The following is an 18,511-nucleotide window of genomic DNA, read 5'->3' on the forward strand; positions in this document are numbered from 1 at the left end:
GTAGGATACCTGCGGTGGCCGTTACCTCGCACACCCTAAATTCCACGATGCGTGCGTGAGGCCAGCTCGAAGCAGGGCGAAGGTGGTTTATTTTCGTTTCTTGTTCTTGACGAGAACATTTCGAGAGGGTCAATTGCATTGCGAACGCGCGAGGGGTATGGGAAAGGAGGGTTTCTCGTTGCGATGGGAAACACTGCATGATGCAAATGCAGCAGCAATTAGTGGAAGAGGTGTGTGGCCAAGCAAGGGGGAAAGGTATGTTATTAGCTGGGTTTGGATGTATGCGAAGCGGGAACTGTGAAGACAAGGAAAGAGCAATCCAACAGGTGGGGAAGGAACCTGTGCGCAAAGTCAGTTAGTCGAAACCAGTCAGACAGTGTAGTTGAACACAGTGTGGTGACAATGGCCGAAGAACGAAGGGTCACATCCAAGTGGACAATTATAACAAACAATTGAGCCGAAAGCGGCGGAAAGCGTGGAAAATTCCCTTCGAAGGGAACAGTGAAACCGGTGGTGTGGAAATTCGTTCGATTGGGCCGAAGAATCGGTGGAAATTATCGATTTTCAAAATTTGTCATAGTCACAGTTAGAGAGAAGATTAACGCCATTTCACCCGTCGATTACCAACACAGGTTCAAAACCGGATTCGACGACTTGTTTGAGAGCAGTGTAGTGTAGTGTACGACGACAACGACGACAAGATTCGGATCGTGAGTCGCCTTAGCTCTAGCTGGTGCGATTAAGCCCAACTCTCTGCCACGTTCGGGTTCGGGTTGGCTTAAGCGCAGCGGTGTGATGGAATGAATGTGAAGTAGGGTGGTCCATGATGACCAAACAATCTTAAGTTACATCCCCTAAATTTGTTCATTTGAACCCCAGAAGCGTCTGTGAATCCATGAACTCTAAAAAGGGGTGCTAAACGAGCTTGAAGATTGTTTGGAGATAAATTACCAAATATATGGGAAAAACTGTTCCAACTACATTTTTGATCATAGGCCATAGGCGCTGTAAACGATAAAAATGGCTTGTTTAGAAGTTTACAAAACTTGCTTGGAAGTTTATAGGGATTTCTAGTTTCAACTAATATGGCACCTTTGAGAACTCTTCTGCTTCGACCAGGAGTTTAAACCGGAATTTCGTTTTAAGACTCCCTTCAAGAATTTATTTTACCTTCAATTCTTGTAAAATCCTCCGAGTTTTTTCTTCAAATATCTTTCCTGATTCCTCAAGATGTTCCTGAACAAATTGCTCTTGACAGTTCTATTGAAATTCATTAGCTTCTAGAAGTATCTTTCCGTTAAACCCTTTTCCTGATTTTTTTTTCTAGAAATTCTTGATGAATTGCATTTTAAGACTAATGAATTATTTTGATCAAAAGATACCTGTGAAAACTCCCTCAAGAACATTTTAATTTTTTTTTATGAATTCCACTTATCATCTTTTACACCAATATCAATTCTGTCTGATTATTCTGAGTAACTCCTCTTGAAAATGCAAAGATTATTGAAGGATTCTTACAGAAATTATTATTGGAACTTTTCAGGGATTCTGTTAGGAATTTTACTTGCAACATCTCCAAGCTTTATTATTGGCAGAGTTTTTCCGAGGAATTGCTGTAGGTCTCTTAGGGGCTTCTCAAAAAGTTCCTGTTTATAGAAATTTTCTGTTTATAGAAATTTCGGAAAATTTCAAGAACTTCTTTGGTAAAATGATCCAAGAAAGTAATCAAAAGAACCTCATTTGGCACAATATGATTTCATACACGATTTATATCTAATTCGTATTGTATTGACTTGTGCAGGAATTACTCCTGTGATTATCATAGGATAAATTGAAATGATTTTCTCAGAATTCCATCAAAAATTAAAACAGAAATTTTTCCAAAGTTGCATAAGGGTCCGTCCACAAATGACGTAGCATTTTTTCACTGATTTTTTACACCCCCCCTCCCCCCTCGTAGCATTTCGTCACAAATGTCGATACCCCCCTTAGAAAATACGTAGCATATCAAGCACAGCCCCCCCCCCCCCACCCTCCCTTAATTTTTTTAAATGTGTTTTCCTCAGTGATTGGGCTAAAACGAAACATTAAAATGCAGAAATTCAAATTTTGATATTAATTACTGACTGAAACGTCAGGATGATATACAGTTGCGCTCAAAAATCATTTGGAAACAGATTAAACTAACTTATTTCCTGTTTAAGTTACATAATTTTGGTTCGAAGTTTAAATTTCATTTGGTTAAATTTTGGTTAAGTTTGATTTGTAGTACTTTGATATTGATAAAACCGAATTGATAAATCTAACAGCAATAAGTAAGGTTTCAAAATATTTTAAAATATATTAAACAGAAATATTGTTATTAGAGGATTTTTTTTAATTTTTCGCGGTTGAGAAGCAGATTTCAGTGAATATGATCAACAAAATACCTTAATATGTAAGGGACCTCTGTAATAATTTGCTAAATTCAAATCCATTCAGCAAACTACATAGAGAAAAAAAAAATTTTTAATATTTGAAACTAACGATGTTTATACAATCATTTTTATTAGTATTTAAACTGAACTTCATCATCGTCACCTATACTGAAATATTCTCACACAAATTGAAGACAAACAAGTTCAAGTACCGTAAAACGGGGTAACATTGATAATGCGGGTAACTTTGATAGTGCGAGACCCACAACATACTAAACGAAATAATAAAGTTTCTGGTAATTAGTTAAGCAAAACGAATGCAAAAGTAAAGAGTATTAGTATGACACTTCATGTCAAAGTTATTTTCATTGGAGTCAAGTACATTTGATGATTTATATGGAAATATTAAAAATTTGTAAGATTTTAGCATTTTTGAAACGCTCACAAACAATCTGTTCTACGATCACTATTTGATGGAGTCATAATGAGTTCGTCACTTATTCTTGACAGCCTGGTTAGAGTAGAACATGGATTCGGTCTCAAATCTCTTAGCGAAAACCATTTTTAAAAACTGGGGCCATTTTTGTAATCTAAGTAAGAAATTCCCATATAGAGTTAAACGCCTAGAGGTATGCAACGCCCTATAAATGTTCCGTAATTCATTCAATTTTGTTCGATTTGTACTTCATTATCAAAATTACCCCAAAACAGAAAACCGACTTTCGATTATATGAAAAATTAGATATCCATTCAGAATAAATCTTTTGACAATCTGTCAACTGCAATCGATAGTTAGGATGCCAGTACTTGTTTTAAAAATATAAGTTATAATTCTTTGAAAAAATATGCATCAATATTCAAGTTTTCTTCGAAAAAACTATCAAAGTTACCCCGTTTTACGGTACGCCATCTTTATTGGGAGAATTTGTAAATAAATACTGGAATAAATTTGTAATGAACAACCTAAAAGGAACTAAAATGTACGAAAATACTGAAAATAATGGTAAAAAAGGATTCTGGTGGTCCTGGGAAGATAACCCAGATTATTATTATCCAGGCTGTTTCATCAAGATCATTGATATATCAAAACAAATTAATAAACTCATTACGCGTGGTAAAGATGGACAAATTATGGGTGAAATTATGAAAAAAATCCACGTGCTCGGCTGGGATTTGAACCCAGGACTTTTGTATGCTAGACGAGCGCTTTACCAACTAAGCTACCGAGCCACTTGGTGACCCAATAACTGAGTTGATTACAAGTTTAGAATTCAAATCCCTACAGACCACGCGGACCCCTTTCATAACCAATATCCATCCATCTCATGTTCCTACACACGCGGAGCGAGCGAGTGCGATTTATTTAGTGTTGAAACTGTTTGCCTATCGTACCTACATCGCTTCCATAACAACTGTATTGTGGAAGTGTAAAGATGTGGGAAATCCCAGCCGAGCACGTGGATTTTTTTCATAATTTCACCCATAATTTGTCCATCTTTACCACGCGTAATGAGTTAATTAATTTAATAACCATGCGGATTGGATTACCGAACAGCTCAATATAAGTGTCAGTTTATATTAGAGTGTACTGCCTCTCTGTAGTAGTCATGTCGTCACTTGAGTGAGAACGACACGTTGATAGCCTTCCCACATCTTTACTCTTCCACAATACAGTTGTTATGGAAGCGATGTAGGTACGATAGGCAAACAGTTTCAACACTAAATAAATCGCACTCGCTCGCTCCGCGTGTGTAGGAACAAGAGATGGATGGATATTGGTTATGAAAGGGGTCCGCGTGGTCTGTAGGGATTTGAATTCTAAACTTGTAACCAACTCAGTTATTGGGTCACCAAGTGGCTCGGTAGCTTAGTTGGTAAAGCGCTCGTCTAGCATACAAGAGTCCTGGGTTCAAATCCCAGCCGAGCACGTGGATTTTTTTCATAATTTCACCCATAATTTGTCCATCTTTACCATGCGTAATGAGTTAATTAATTTAATAACCATGCGGATTGGATTACCGAACAGCTCAATATTAGTGTCAGTTTATATCAAAACAAATTGTTGAGTTGACTGAGTGGAGATATCATGTAACACTTAAACATCTTTTTTTACTATAATAACCTTAATATTTACCTAAATGAGCATATTATATTCTTTTGAGGAAATAATGCTCTAACAAAAAATGTGTAATAAAGTATAACAGTTAATTAATGAAAAAACATTATTTTCCAAGTAAATGAACCGTTGATTTTTACTTAACTTATTAAACTTTTAATTTTTTAATTTATAAATCAAATAATTTGGACACAACTACGATATATAATTCACATAACTATTTAAAGCTTCATAATTTTATAATATTTTATAACACACTTAACACATTTGTCTTCTGAAAAGACTTTTTAAAAAACTAAGTCTAATTTAACAGGAGGATTCGGAATCACAAGTGCACTCTACAACGTACCGACACGAATTTTATAATATTCATGTTTTGAATGTTTGAAATTTTGACTTAAGTTAAAAAATTCAGACAATGAAGTTTGATAAAAAACTGTTTGTCAAATTTTTCTACTCTTTTTAACGAAATTATTCAAAATGCTACGTCATTTATGGACGACTCCTAAGGAATTGTTTCTGGACTTCATCTAATGCTATCTTTAGGTTTAACTATCATTTATCTATGGATACCTCTGAGAACACCAAAAGTTCATCAGCAGACTTTGAAGGAAATTATTATTACTATTATTTTGAATTGGGCTTGCCGTGCACTGAATAGTATTGGAACATCTAAACTAGACTTTTACACAAGGAATTAAACTACAAACATAAATTTATTATGCAGCCAAGTGAGAAGATGATAATGATGCAGCCAAATGAATAAGTTAGTAAAATTAATCAGGGTGTCTACTACCCGGAAAAATCTGGATAACCTGGAATTATCAGAGAATATTATTTAACCTGGAAAAAATCTGGAATTCTCTGGAAATTTTGGCTACAATCAGGGAGATTATTTTGAAGCAATCATACATGGTAAAAAATTTTCGGCTGCGCCGCAATCAAAACGCTGTTGAAACCTCTGAACGATTTTTATTAAATCATTATATGATACGTGTAGACAAGCAAGCAGAACTTAAGACTGCTAAGTTGGTAGAGGCAAGTACAGTTCCAGTTGTTACAGTTGTTCATGAACATATGAAACAACATTCCAATTTTTTTCAAATTTGTTTTCGCTTGTTCAAAAATAATAAACTTTTTCCCAACATTTTTCAAGAAGCCCTACAATAAATCCTACGCCGATTTTTTCGTTAATTCCAGACATTTTCAAACGAATTCTATTTCAAAATTCATCCACGATGACTATAATGAACTTCTCTTAAAATTCTTCAGGCATTGTTCGATAAAATCAATTATGAACTTTTCCATGAATTCCTCGATAAATTTGACCTGGAATTCTTCATTGAGTTCCTCCAGAACTCTAGCTCGACATTTCTCCAGAATATCTATAAAATAGTATTGCTGTTATATCAAACATTTTTCTAATAGTTTTTCAAATAAAATTTTGAAATCTTCATGGATTTTTCACAACCTCATTCAAGGTTTCACACCATTTAATAGTACAGCAAGTTATTGCTACTACAGTCGCCTCTCCACATCTCGATATCGAAGGGTCCATCGAGATAGGGAGAGATCGAGACATAGAACATAATTTTAGTGAATCCGTTGTTAGGAAAATAGGAATAATAATAAACAATCAGACGTCATTTCATGCTCCTCAAATTTGTTTAGTCATGAAAATCTGGTCTAGTATCCTTTGATAAAGTGATTATCGACATACGGAGAGAAAATCGAGAATGAAAAATCAACAAAACCACATCGAGATATGGAGATATCGAGATAAAGAAGATATCGAGATATGGAGAGAAAATTTATATGCAGAATGAAGGGACCGTAGACATAAGGAGAAATATCGAGATGTAGAACATCGAGATGAGGAGTGTCGACTGTACTACAGTTATTGCTCCGATCATTTATAGATAGTTAAGATTACATCAAGGAATTTCTTCAAAATGTCTTGTAGAACATTATTCAGGGACTGCAATTTTTTCAGTTATCTTAGCAATTTATCAAAAAAAATCTATAAAAAAATATATATAGAATTTTTTTCAGAGATCCTTTTTGCAATTCGTTAAGGCAAATGTTAATTCAGCGTTCATACCCTTGAAAATATCATGGCCAAACAGGCACCATCAGATGGCAATTATAACTAAAAATGCCACATTTGAGGAACAAAAAAAAACAATATGGAACAGTCGATGGGAACCGATATCTTTGGATGTTGACTCGCATGTTGCTCGCAAATGCGTGAAAATGGTCTTGGCGGTTACTATTTTCAATAAAATTGTGCTCCTTGTCTCACTGCAGAACAAACTTTTCAGTTTCTGCAACGAAAATTTTCTGGACGTTTGATGTCTTAGGGAAGAGACATTTCATTTGGATTTGGGGATCCTTATTTGATCCCCCATTCATAATTTTTATGCAGCTATTTGTAGAAGTCTATGCCAGTATATCTAGGACCATTGACGAGCTCGAGGCAAACACTCGTGTCGAAATCATCGCAAACCCTCCCGAAAAGCTTAGCTTAGCTTAGCTTAGACTGACTACACATATCAATGGTTGCTATTCCGTGATTGACCGGAGTCAGTGAAAATGCACAAAGAATCAACTAGAAGATCGGCTGGGATTGGCCATAATCTTCTTCAGTGTGCATAATTCAGTGCCTCAATTTATACATGGTCAATAACGGCGCCGGCCACGTCCTTGCAGTCAGGTGGGATTGGGGGAAGGAATGTTAGTGTGTAACCTTTGCTATTTGGAGACCGTGTTTGCCTCTGCATCTCCACAAAGGTTACTGGGAGGGATGTTTGTTAATGGGGAGGATCGTTGGGTCACAGGATTCACTTTGATAAGCGATTAGACCATGATAAATAATTATTGGTGAGATATAAACATGCTTATATGTAAATATTATTTTTTCATTTGATATGAACAATATCTATGTAGAGAAAAATTATGCCGACACTTGACGTGACGAACCTTTCAAAGTTTGTTGAATAAAGTGAACCTTTCGCAAGTCTACACTCGTAGTGTCGAACCATTCAAAGTTTTTTTAATTACAAAAATAAAGGTAAAAGGAAAATGGTGTTTTGAAAAAAAAAATTAGACATTAATAATTTATGAATCAGAGTTTATGTCGACACTCACAGTGACGAACCTTTCATAGTTTGTTGAAAAATCATATTTACGTGTCACCGTTGTAACGATTAAAGGTGCAGTCATACATATTTTATAGATTAGAAATAGTAGCATGAAACGAGCTCACCAATTGATCCGTCATCCTTGAGCAGCAACAATCCACTTTCAGCTTCACTCATTTGATCGGCTGTATAAAAGCACTCAGAGAAAATAGGCGCACGACCCGAGAGGGAAAACAACTGACGACTGCTCGGGCTTTCTTGCTGCACTGCCCAGGAGCAAGTGTCAACTTCGAAAGATCAAAAAGAACTAATCGAACGCGCCACTTTTTCATTTTACCCGACCGATCGCGCGACATGTTTGATCCTGCCCCCTTCGCCGGCTCCCGCAGAAGCAAGCGTCAAGGTCGAAGGATCAAACACAACTCACTCGTGTCGAAATCATCGCAAACCCTCCCGAAAAGCTCGAAAAAGTATTGAAAAATGCAGCAAAATAAGCTTATTTTGCTGTGGTTATTAAGAAAAGTCACTTGATCGATGTTGTTTTTTTTTGTGAAATAGTTCAAATAAATTGCAAAAGGTCAGATTAAATGAAAATATGTCATATATAGAAATTGATTGATATTTTACAAAGTTGTTAAATTTTCAAATACCTACATAAATGATGGCACACCCTGTAAAGTAAAATATTGATATGTGAAGGCAATACCAAGTAGACACTTAATGTTGACACATTTTATTTGAGCATTTGTTTCGTTTTTGTAAAAATCAAAATGTATTCAGAAATGATAACGTTTGCTCTGTACCACAAAGATTAAAGTATTACTTTGAATTACAAACATTTAAACACAATAAATTTGCCTTTTGACACACAATTTTCGCAAATTTGCGTAATTAATCAATTGGGCACTTGTTTTTGGTAGTAACTGAATATTTGATCGATGTTCACAATACAAACTTTAAGCTCGTTTAAAATTGACGGATTCTGCCTAAACTTTGACGGTAGCTTCTCGTGGTCTAAATGAATCAATTAGAGAGATTATTATAGTTTGATATTTTTCTTAAAAAAAAATGGGCCACCATAATGTTAAGTCAGCCAGGGTGGCAGTGAACAGCAATCCAGTCCAAGCAAGCAAGCAACAGGCGAGTGAATGAGTTTGGGTTCCACCGGTGGTCGGTCGGTGGTTGCTGCGACCGAGAGGAGTTCAAGTCCGAAACTCGTTTCAAACCCGACGACGAAGAGTTTAGTTTAGTTTGCGCGTTCGGCTACACCAGATGTAAGAAGTGTCGAGCTCCGTTCCGAGTAGGTATCAGAAGAGCCTGCACTGCGCCAGTCACTTTACTCCTGGGCGAGAGAGAGATTGAGTGTGCTTGTGTGTGCGGGAGGCGAGTGTTATGCTGCCATACGTGAAGAGAAAGAAGATAAAGCCCATAAGAAGAAATAAAAATAAAATTATACGGCGAGGGATCCGACTGCCGGTATGCTGATAGGAGTGGATCTACATCTGAATGGTGCCTGCTGACGGAAATCGGTGCGTATACGGTAACTCTACGGTTTCTTTTTCACCTCTCTTTTGGTGCTGTGTTTGGTGGTTGCTTCTGAGGCTAAGGCTGCTGCTGCTGCTGCTACCTTCCCAAGCCCAATCATCCAAAGAGCTAAAACGACGACGACAGTGAATAAATGACGACGACGGGTTGAACTGTGTGAGATGTGGTTTGGTATTACCTGTTAACTGCTGGCAAGTGACACGTTTAAGAAATTCTCCCTATTAGCTTATTAGATTTGAATATTCAAAATCTGGTTGGAAAATGGCCTCGATCCGGGGGGAAACTTGTGCAAAAAGGTGTCCCAGGCGGAAGTGAAGTGATTGTGAGTTGCGTATTGTTGCAAATCCTGCTGGTTCCTGAATTGATTTGTCATACGTGACACCCAGCCACCAACAGGAAGAGAAAGTTGGCCTCTCGTCTCTGCAGTGATTCAATGGCGCGGAATGCCAATAAGAATCCCCCGAGAGCAATTCAAAAGTTAAAAGTGCCAAAATCGTGCATCGTGTGAATCATACCGAGGAAACTCCGAAATGCAAAAGTGATCGGAAACTGCAAAACGCAATGAAGACGAAGAAGAAATCAATCGAAAAATTATCGCGTCGAAGAGATATTAAATAGGCCAGTGACTTTGCTTAAGCACACCAATGTTGCGTTAAAGCACACGTACGCTACGCGTCGTCACATCGATACCAGTTTTGAAAGGAATGTTTCATGCTTACGCGCGGAGAGGGAAAAAAGGTAGGTTTAAGTATTCATGTGTGTTCAAGCAGTTGTGAGCCCGCGGAGGAGCAGCCACAAGAGCCACTAGCGAGTGTGGAATAATCATATTCGGCGTCGTCGTTGTGTATATCTTAAGATGGGCAGCGATGCCAGATCATACGGAATGGGGGACCTTTTACGGACCTGCAGATTTCGTAGATAGCATCTACGGAAATCAATTTTTCTCTAAGGAAATGGACAGAATTTGATTTTGTACATACTTTTTATGCAGTTGCATACATATCTTTGTTTATTTTTTGAGATTTACACTGCCCAAAGTAGTAATGGCACTTAAGTTCATCTTGCGAGCAGCTTGATTGGTACTAAAGAGCTAAAATATCTCATATTAACCGTAGAATATCCCTTTAAGCCCAAAAATGCGAATAATTGGACTAATGGTTACTTGGGTGTTCCAATACAATAAGTTGAGGGCTTGACTTAGGATGTCGCAATAGAGATGTGAAGTTCTGGGAAATAGTTTTGAGATCCAGTAAAGTTGAAGATTTTGACAGAAAACTGCGTAAAAGAGAAAAAAGCTGACAGTTTGTTGAAAATTCAATTGGTTTCGAATGGTACACGAATGGTGTTTAAAACAAATCTTAGAATCCTGTAAGAAAGCTATCGATATCAAAGAAATGCTGCAGCTTTCGAATGAGTGTAGAATCTCATTTTTTCAGTGAGTATGCTGAATGTTGTTAGTCTTAGTTAGTTGTTAAAGTCTTGTTAAAGACTTGCTGAGTGTTGCTAGAACGGCCTATTCACTTGAATAAAGTCTTAGATTTTCTGTTCCTCACTTGTATTCTGACAGGCATCCTAAAAAAAATCTCTGATTCCAAATTCAATTGATTTAATTAAATACATCAAATCGATTTTGTAGTTCTGGTATTCAAAAAAATATAACTAACAATAACATAACAAAAACTACTTCTTAATCCTAGAGTCGGTAGTTTCATAGTTTCATAGTTCATCGAAAAGCGTATTCGACTTTCCCGATTTTGATCTATTTTTTCTTGAATTCCTACAACTATAGGAAAGAAGAACAAATCATTCAGGAGACCTGAAGAAATACAATTCTGATAATAGCATAGAACTTGGTCTTACAGAGCAAAATGTTCACAAAACCACATTTTGATGGTACAAACTTTCTCAAGAAAAATTTTAGCAGACATCTATCGTTTCGTGGATAAATAATTTATTTTGTTATGTTGTTGCTTATGATTTATTACACGCAATCGAATCGAATCGAAAAAAAAAATCTATGAAATCAGCTAAAATTTACGCCAAAGACTCCAAAACTGCCAGTCAAGATACGATTGTGTATTTGAAAATCCAAAAACTTTTTCAAAATGTGCACAGGTCTAGTGAAGGCATCGAAAAACAAAAATTGAGGATTAAATGAGCAGGGTAAGCGTTTAGAAAATAATTCTTAGACACGGGACAAAATTCTGTGTTACCGAATAATTCCAGCGTTTTCTTGAATAATACTTCTACAGTTTCATCAAAAAAATTTTTTTTAAATCACAAAATAGATATCGGCTATAATCACTCTAAAAAGTTCTGCATGTATTTTTCCAATGGAAATCCAAAAGTTATGCAAAATTTCAATAGGATATGCTATACATATTTTTCTAAAGATTCCTCTAGATTTCTCGAAGGATTTTCTCCTGGGAATTCTCGAGGAATTGCATCAAGAAATCATCCTGAGTTTTTTTTTTGGGGATTTCTCTATGAATTATTCCAAAGGATTCAACCAGACCTGTTTCAGAAATACCTATGGGAATAAGATTACAAAACGATTTATCTATAGGCATATTCAACATGGCTGGTAGTGACCAACATTTTTGGTAATTTGGTGATGCGGTGTCGCGATGTATTTTAAAATGATAGGTTTTTATGGGAAATGGGCGCTGTAGTCTCTTTTTTCGCAATTGGATGATTAAAAAGGTATATGATTTACACTCCTTAGACATAAACAACAAGACAGTATTTTTTTCTTCTCATAGTGTTAACTTCGTTATAAAAAAAAACAGTTAGGTTAGCAATATAAATGGCAAAATAAGCTCTCAGCTGATATCTGTGGAATGCTAATAAGAGTGTTAAACTGAGAATCATTACGTGAATGTGTTGATCGTACGTACGTTTATTAATGTATCGGTATCGTACGCTTCTTGTGTGATACTCGATTAAAACGTGGGACATAATGACGAAATTAAGCTAAGGCTAAGAAGAATTTAATGTAGTTTTTATTGAATTGTCGACGAAAAGTTGGGAAGATAATGAGTTCAAAGCTGAGCTTGATTGGATACTCGTGGTTGCTATTCCAGTGTCGTCCGATCAGCTGCCCTTACACAAGGAACCAATCAGATGGCTGCTTGAGACTAGCGGACAACGATAGCGCCTGCCACGGTAGGTTGCAGACTAATGAAAGGAAGGTGGAGTAATTGATGTTGTATTTGAATCTGGCCCACAGTAGAACGGATATACCTCTGCATCTACGCCAATTCATGCGCAAAGGTATAGGGACAATGTTATTTTATGGCCGAGAGGCTTGCTGTTGGGTTACCAGACTGCCTATGTATCAGGCGAATGGAAAGACGTGCTATAGATGGAAGAATGGTAGCGCAGGGAAAAGGTTTGGTTCTAGCAAATGCTATGAACTGTGATATATTATGCGTTGCAAGAAAAATTTTGATTCCTGGAAAATCGAACGACTTCGAATGGCAAATTTTCTAGGCTTCTAATCAAAGTCACCACTGTGCGTCGTTAGGTGCGATAGCTTGTTTGGAATGATTTTACGTCTCCCATTTTGCTCAATATCACTGATGCTTCAAATATCTTCTTATTTGATTCATAGTTATTTTGCTACAAAACGTATTATTCTGGCTGAAAATAATTACAAACTTCATGTCGGTCCAACTACAGCGTCCCGATGAACAATACGCTTCCCATAGGTACTAGAAAACTAGCTGCGAAAGCTGGCAATTGGGCACGGTTGTATAACTGCTATTATAGATCTCTGCCTATAGCAATACAATGCCTTCAGATTTAAATTGTGAACTACCGTCGTGCGGGGTGACATTGGTCCATAAGGGTGACTTTGGGCCAAGATTTTTACAGCAAACTAAAGCCAGAATAATGAAAACAATGTGGCAAGCTTCAAGAATACGTTATAAATAGCCATTTGATGGTCATGGATTAGTTTTTTGCCTCCCGTGCTAGTCAAGAGATGCATCGAAAAGGGCGGTCAAAGTCACCCCCTAGGACCAATGTCACCCCGCACGGCGGTACCGTTGTTTTTGAAAGAAAGGAAGCTTTTAATGTTGTGTTCAAAGTAATAACTCGAAATCCCATAAATTACTAGTCTCCATGTACCGTCTCCGATCCTTTTTCACGGAACCATTCTGGTTCCCATCTGAATAGGATTGGAAAACTTTTCTCCAAAAACATGACCAATCTTAGAGGGGTCCGTAGCCGTGAGGTTACGCATTTCGCTTCATAAGCGGAAGGTCATGGATTCGATTCCCAGCTCCTCCACAAAAAAAAACCCCGTCCAGCCACCAGAAGACGTCGCACGGAGGGCCGTGCTTTGGGGAGCACATTCATCCTCCGTCAGTATCAGATGGTGACTGAGACAAACTGACCCTCTTCGAAGGCGGCTAGCCTCAAACGACTCAGGAACACGGCAAAATAAACCACCGCAAGAGCAAATGGACTATGGATTATATGGAAATTGATTGGACCAACAGCAGAGCACTCTCCTACCTGCTCAGTGTGAGAGTAAAAGAGTAGAAGAGAGTGATGTAAATATAAAAAGTTAAAAATAGAATCTGTATCGATAAAGAAGAACTATGATTCCGGCACAGTGGCGGCCATGAGCACAGAGTGCCTTTCAAATAAACATAAGGAATAAAATGACCAATCTTAGGCGTGACATGAAGATGTGTAGTGAAGGGATGACGATGTTTTAATGAATCAGAATTCAACGCACACTGTGTGACTTTTGTTCTGTGCAGAGATAGCTCGTTGCGCGTTATTTCCGCGAGCCTATTCAAATTTTTAAATTTCCCCGCAATATTAAGAGTGGAAGATAGAAGCAAGTGAAAGTTACTACTACAAACTACGAGGAAAGGGACGGGCCTGGAATTGAACCCATGACCTGAAGACCACCAACCCCGCTTCAGATTCCTTACATTTGCAATTCTTGGCAGCTCTTGATTGTGGTTACAAAAAAGATCTATTTTTGGCAACAGATTTTTACGATACAAATTTGTATTCTAATGTCAATATCATCATATTTAATACTACCTTTCTTTGATCAGAAGCTCAGTTTTAGGCCGATCGTATCCCGGAGACCTTTATTTGTCTCTATGCTTTCGAATCTTTGATATTGTAAGCTTCCCATTATTTCTACATTCTTCGCACTGAATGACCAGCCCACTTAAGTCTGGCGGTGTTTAAGACAATTATTAGAAACCACTGCTTTACATATTTGATACAGTTTGTCTGCATAACACACAAGCACTTAGATTGAAAAGCTATTGATTCTTATGCTACGATTTCAACTGTGGATTTCGGTATGTAATCGGCAATCTGGGCAATACAACTTCCAGAAAGGGCATCAGAAGATTCTAGTACAGGTATGTTCCGTTTTTATCACGTTCCGATTTTGTCACGCTCCGATTTTGTCACGTTCCGATTTCGTCAACAAATTATTCCGTTTTTATCAACACACAAAAAATGATTTTTTAAAATTTTCAAAATGTTTCGAATTAAAACTAAATACTTATTTTGAAGTTATTGAAATGCATTTAAATAAACTCAGAGTTGAATTTACGACATTTTGTTAATATTGATATATGGTAGGTGTCAAGTCATATACGATTCAATAAGGGTTGACTCCTTCTTATGCAACTATTCAATTGGAATTTTAAACTTAGCATGGTCTGTTGGACAAGATTGGCCCATCCTTCAACAATCGAGAGCTAATCTGGCCACGTCCTAGCAACAACTGGAATTTGTGATTAGTTGAACACTTACTTGAGAGAGTTGCAGAGTCCTCTCCTTTTTTTATACAACATGGAATTAAAGAATTTTCTATGTAAATTTGACAGACATATATTAACCCCCTCCCCCTATGGTATGATTTTTTGTATGAAAATAAAAAAAAATGTATGGCACTCAACATATCTCAAACCACCCTGCCTCCACCCATAACCGCTTACATGATTTACAGTAGCCTCTTCACATCTCGATATCGAAGGGACCCGAGATAGGGAGATAGGGAGAGATGGAGACATAGAACATTAATTTATTGAACGCTAGATTGAAAATCACTCCGTTACTAGGAAAATAATAAACAAACAACCTTCATCTCGAGCTGACACGAGATTCGCGAAGACGGTCTTCTTTTTCTGTGATTGCTAAGTTTTTTCTTATTCCACTTTGTATGCCAACCATGCACAAACCGTTCAAACTCTCACATGAACCTCTCAGCAAAAAATGATTACGTTTGCATCACATCAAATCATAAATTTCATGCCAGCAAACGTAGGAGACATTAGAAATAACTAATCTTGTGTTAGATTTATCAGCAACTTTGGAAAAGACTGCTCTATCGACTGAGGTGTTTAATAGAAGTTTATTGTGAATACAATACTTTTCACTTTTGCAGCCATTAAAACGGCTGGATGCATTTGACGTTTCGTGACAACTGAATCTGGGATGCATATGACATTGATATTTTTCCTCTTCGCGAGTCTCTGTCAGATCTCGAGTACCGTTTTGACTTATATTCCGAACACTTATGGCCAGCAGTGACTTCAAATGCATCTGGCAGGCATAAATTAACTGATATTTGTAAAAGTTTTAATTTCTTCGGAAAGCCTAACTGTTAGCTGTGTAGTGTGCTGATAAAAATGTTTATTTGAACTTGTTTAGTATTGTTTTAAAGTAATAGTATGGAACAACATTTTGATTCAAATGCCGAACACTGCGTTCATTCTGTCTCATATTCCGAACACCTTGATTCAAATTCCGAACAGCACGAATAAAGCGTATTCAAATGAATAATTTCGCAAATAAATGTATTCAAGCTAGTTTTACTGGTCTTGAACTTAAGAATCATCAATACTCCCGAGGTATAAAATACATTTAAAGACGATAAAACTGAATTGCAATCGACTGCCATTTCCTGGTTATTTGATGACATATTTCAGCGAAACATTTCAACCGAATCGCCATACAAAAACGGAGTGTTCGGAATATGAGTCTGTTCGGAATTTGAGACAAAACGGTATCCAAATTGTTCTGAATCGCTTAAATTTGGTCTAGTAACCTTTGATAATATTCATATTGACATATGAAGGGGAATTGGGAACATAAAATCATCAGGAACACATCGAGATATGAAGATATCGAGATAAGGAGGGTATCGAGATATGGAGAGAGATCGTATGCAGAATAAAGGGACCGAAGCAATCATCGACATAGGGAGTGATATCGAGATGCAGAACATCTAGATGTGGAGAGTCAACTGTATGTTCAGTTCTTTTTGATAAGGGATGCACTTGGGGATGAACTCAAGAATGTTTGGGCAACGGCAAGAGACATTATCGAATTTATTGTATTTTTGATAAGACTGTCGGCCTTGTCATATTTTGGATATTATCTTCTATGTCTCAAACTCGATAGCCTCGCACAAATTATAAAAACAGTAATTGCTTAGATCCTGTTCCAAGGGGTAAGGGAAGAGGTCCAGCACAACTAAGTAATCTGTAGAAGATTTTGTTGCCATCCCAAATTAGCTGGAATCTTGATCTTTGAGCAGACATGAACCCCTTCCCCACATGAAGACTAAAAGGTTAATTAGGAGTCTTATACCAACAGCCATACGCTTATTCAAAAAACTTTACAAAAGAGTTTTTTACCAAAAAGTTCTTATTTGGTGATGCTTGTTCTAGAGTTTGTACACTTTTGTGTTTTTGATAAACTATATAAATAAAAATTGAATTGTGTTTGTACGTCACGAAATGCCTTAAGAACGGCCTGATAGACTTACATGATTAATTCACTGTTACATTGGTCAAGTGTTCTAACGTGTTTGAATAAAGGAAACGATTTGGAAAATTATCTTGAATAACTGGATAAACACCTGGAAACTAATCTGTCGTTTTGTATGGAAGATTGCATGCCATTTTCAGCAGCCTACTTGATGGCGAAACAAAGCTTATTTTTACTCAACTAAAAGTAGATCTTAAGGTTAGTTTATTGCCAGTCTATTTGTAATCTAACATAAAGCTAAAAAGCGAAGTTGGTAGTAATAACTTTAGAAGAAAAATCACCACAATTATTTTATTGGTCAATTTGGCAATTCAAAGCGCAGGAACACGTAAGTATTCATTTCAATTTGCAATATTTTCGCAACATAATTTCACATTTAATCATCAATCAGATGTAGTCAAAAATGCAAAAAAAAGTACCTTGGCTAAAAAGCTCTCAGTTGATAACTGCGGAAGTGTTTATAAGAACACTAAGCTGAGAAGAAAACTCTTTCTCAATTGAGATGTAATGCCAAAATGTAATGCAATGTGATGAAGAAGAAGAAGAAGAAGAAGCAGAAGGATGAGGATGAACAGTAGAAAAAAAAAGTTGTTTCTTGTTTAATATTTCTTTAAAAAACACATTGATCAGCTTGCCCCACTTTCTTGTAGTTCTTTTTACAAACATGGCGTACCTTGTGATGCAAAGGACATTTATGTGATTATCGTTTTAATATTCTATATTACATTCATTGAAATTATTACCAAGAAAAATAAAACTATTAATGATTTATTACAAAATCATATTGATCGATAGGGGTCTGCAATCAACTTTCATTACGAACATATAAGAATGAACAATCTAAATGCTCTTCACAGCTCCTAAACATCAATACTGTGCATTTATATGATGGAAATGTGTATTATCCTGACAAACCTGCAATTTTCATTTCATATTTGTAAAATATTTTGTCAAAGAAAACTATTCCGTTTTTGTCACGGTTCCGTTTTTGTCAACTGAAAATCGCCGATCGTGTTGATAAAAACGGAACATACCTGTACTATGAATTCATCTGATGTGCGGATCTCGAACAGCAGGTTGACTGAGAGTCTATGGTAGGATACGAACACTTATAAATGTAATCCCAACAATATGAGTTTGAAGCCATAGAACCATAGATTTTGAACATTGAATGATCATTGGTAACAGGTTTCCATTAGGGCTATGGTTAAGGGGTAGAAGCAAGGGGGTGTGAGTGACAAAAACCTTGTTTTGAGAAAATCGACTTTGAAGTTTTTTAAACATTTTTTATTATACAATTTGTGCTGCCATACAAAACAATCCAATCTTCTAGGAATTATGTTATTTTTTATGTTGAATGAAAAATCATTCAGGTTGCTTGGAAATAGTAGATTTTCTCAGTATACTTAACTCAAAACCAATCAAAATGTCACTTACACCCCTTTGCGTTTGGGCCCCTTATTAATGCACCCCAA

General features: G+C 36.7%; 1 protein-coding gene across 8 annotated transcripts in view; it reads left to right on the plus strand.

Moving 5' to 3' along the window:
* The first annotated feature begins 367 nt into the window (after positions 1 to 367).
* Positions 368 to 18,511, plus strand: part of LOC5577636 (putative mediator of RNA polymerase II transcription subunit 26) — a 100,078-nt gene continuing 81,934 nt past the window's right edge. Inside the window, exons 1-3 of one of the 8 annotated variants that reach the window (XM_021838172.1) lie at positions 368 to 513; positions 633 to 710; positions 8,705 to 9,202. In XM_021838172.1, coding sequence (XP_021693864.1) covers positions 9,180 to 9,202 — 23 coding nt within the window. In that variant the 5' untranslated portion in view covers positions 368 to 513; positions 633 to 710; positions 8,705 to 9,179. The other 7 variants (XM_021838173.1, XM_021838168.1, XM_021838170.1 and 4 more) reach the window with 7 other exon arrangements.

Source organism: Aedes aegypti, chromosome 1 (genome assembly GCF_002204515.2).
Source record: "Aedes aegypti strain LVP_AGWG chromosome 1, AaegL5.0 Primary Assembly, whole genome shotgun sequence".
NCBI lineage: Eukaryota > Metazoa > Arthropoda > Insecta > Diptera > Culicidae > Aedes > Aedes aegypti.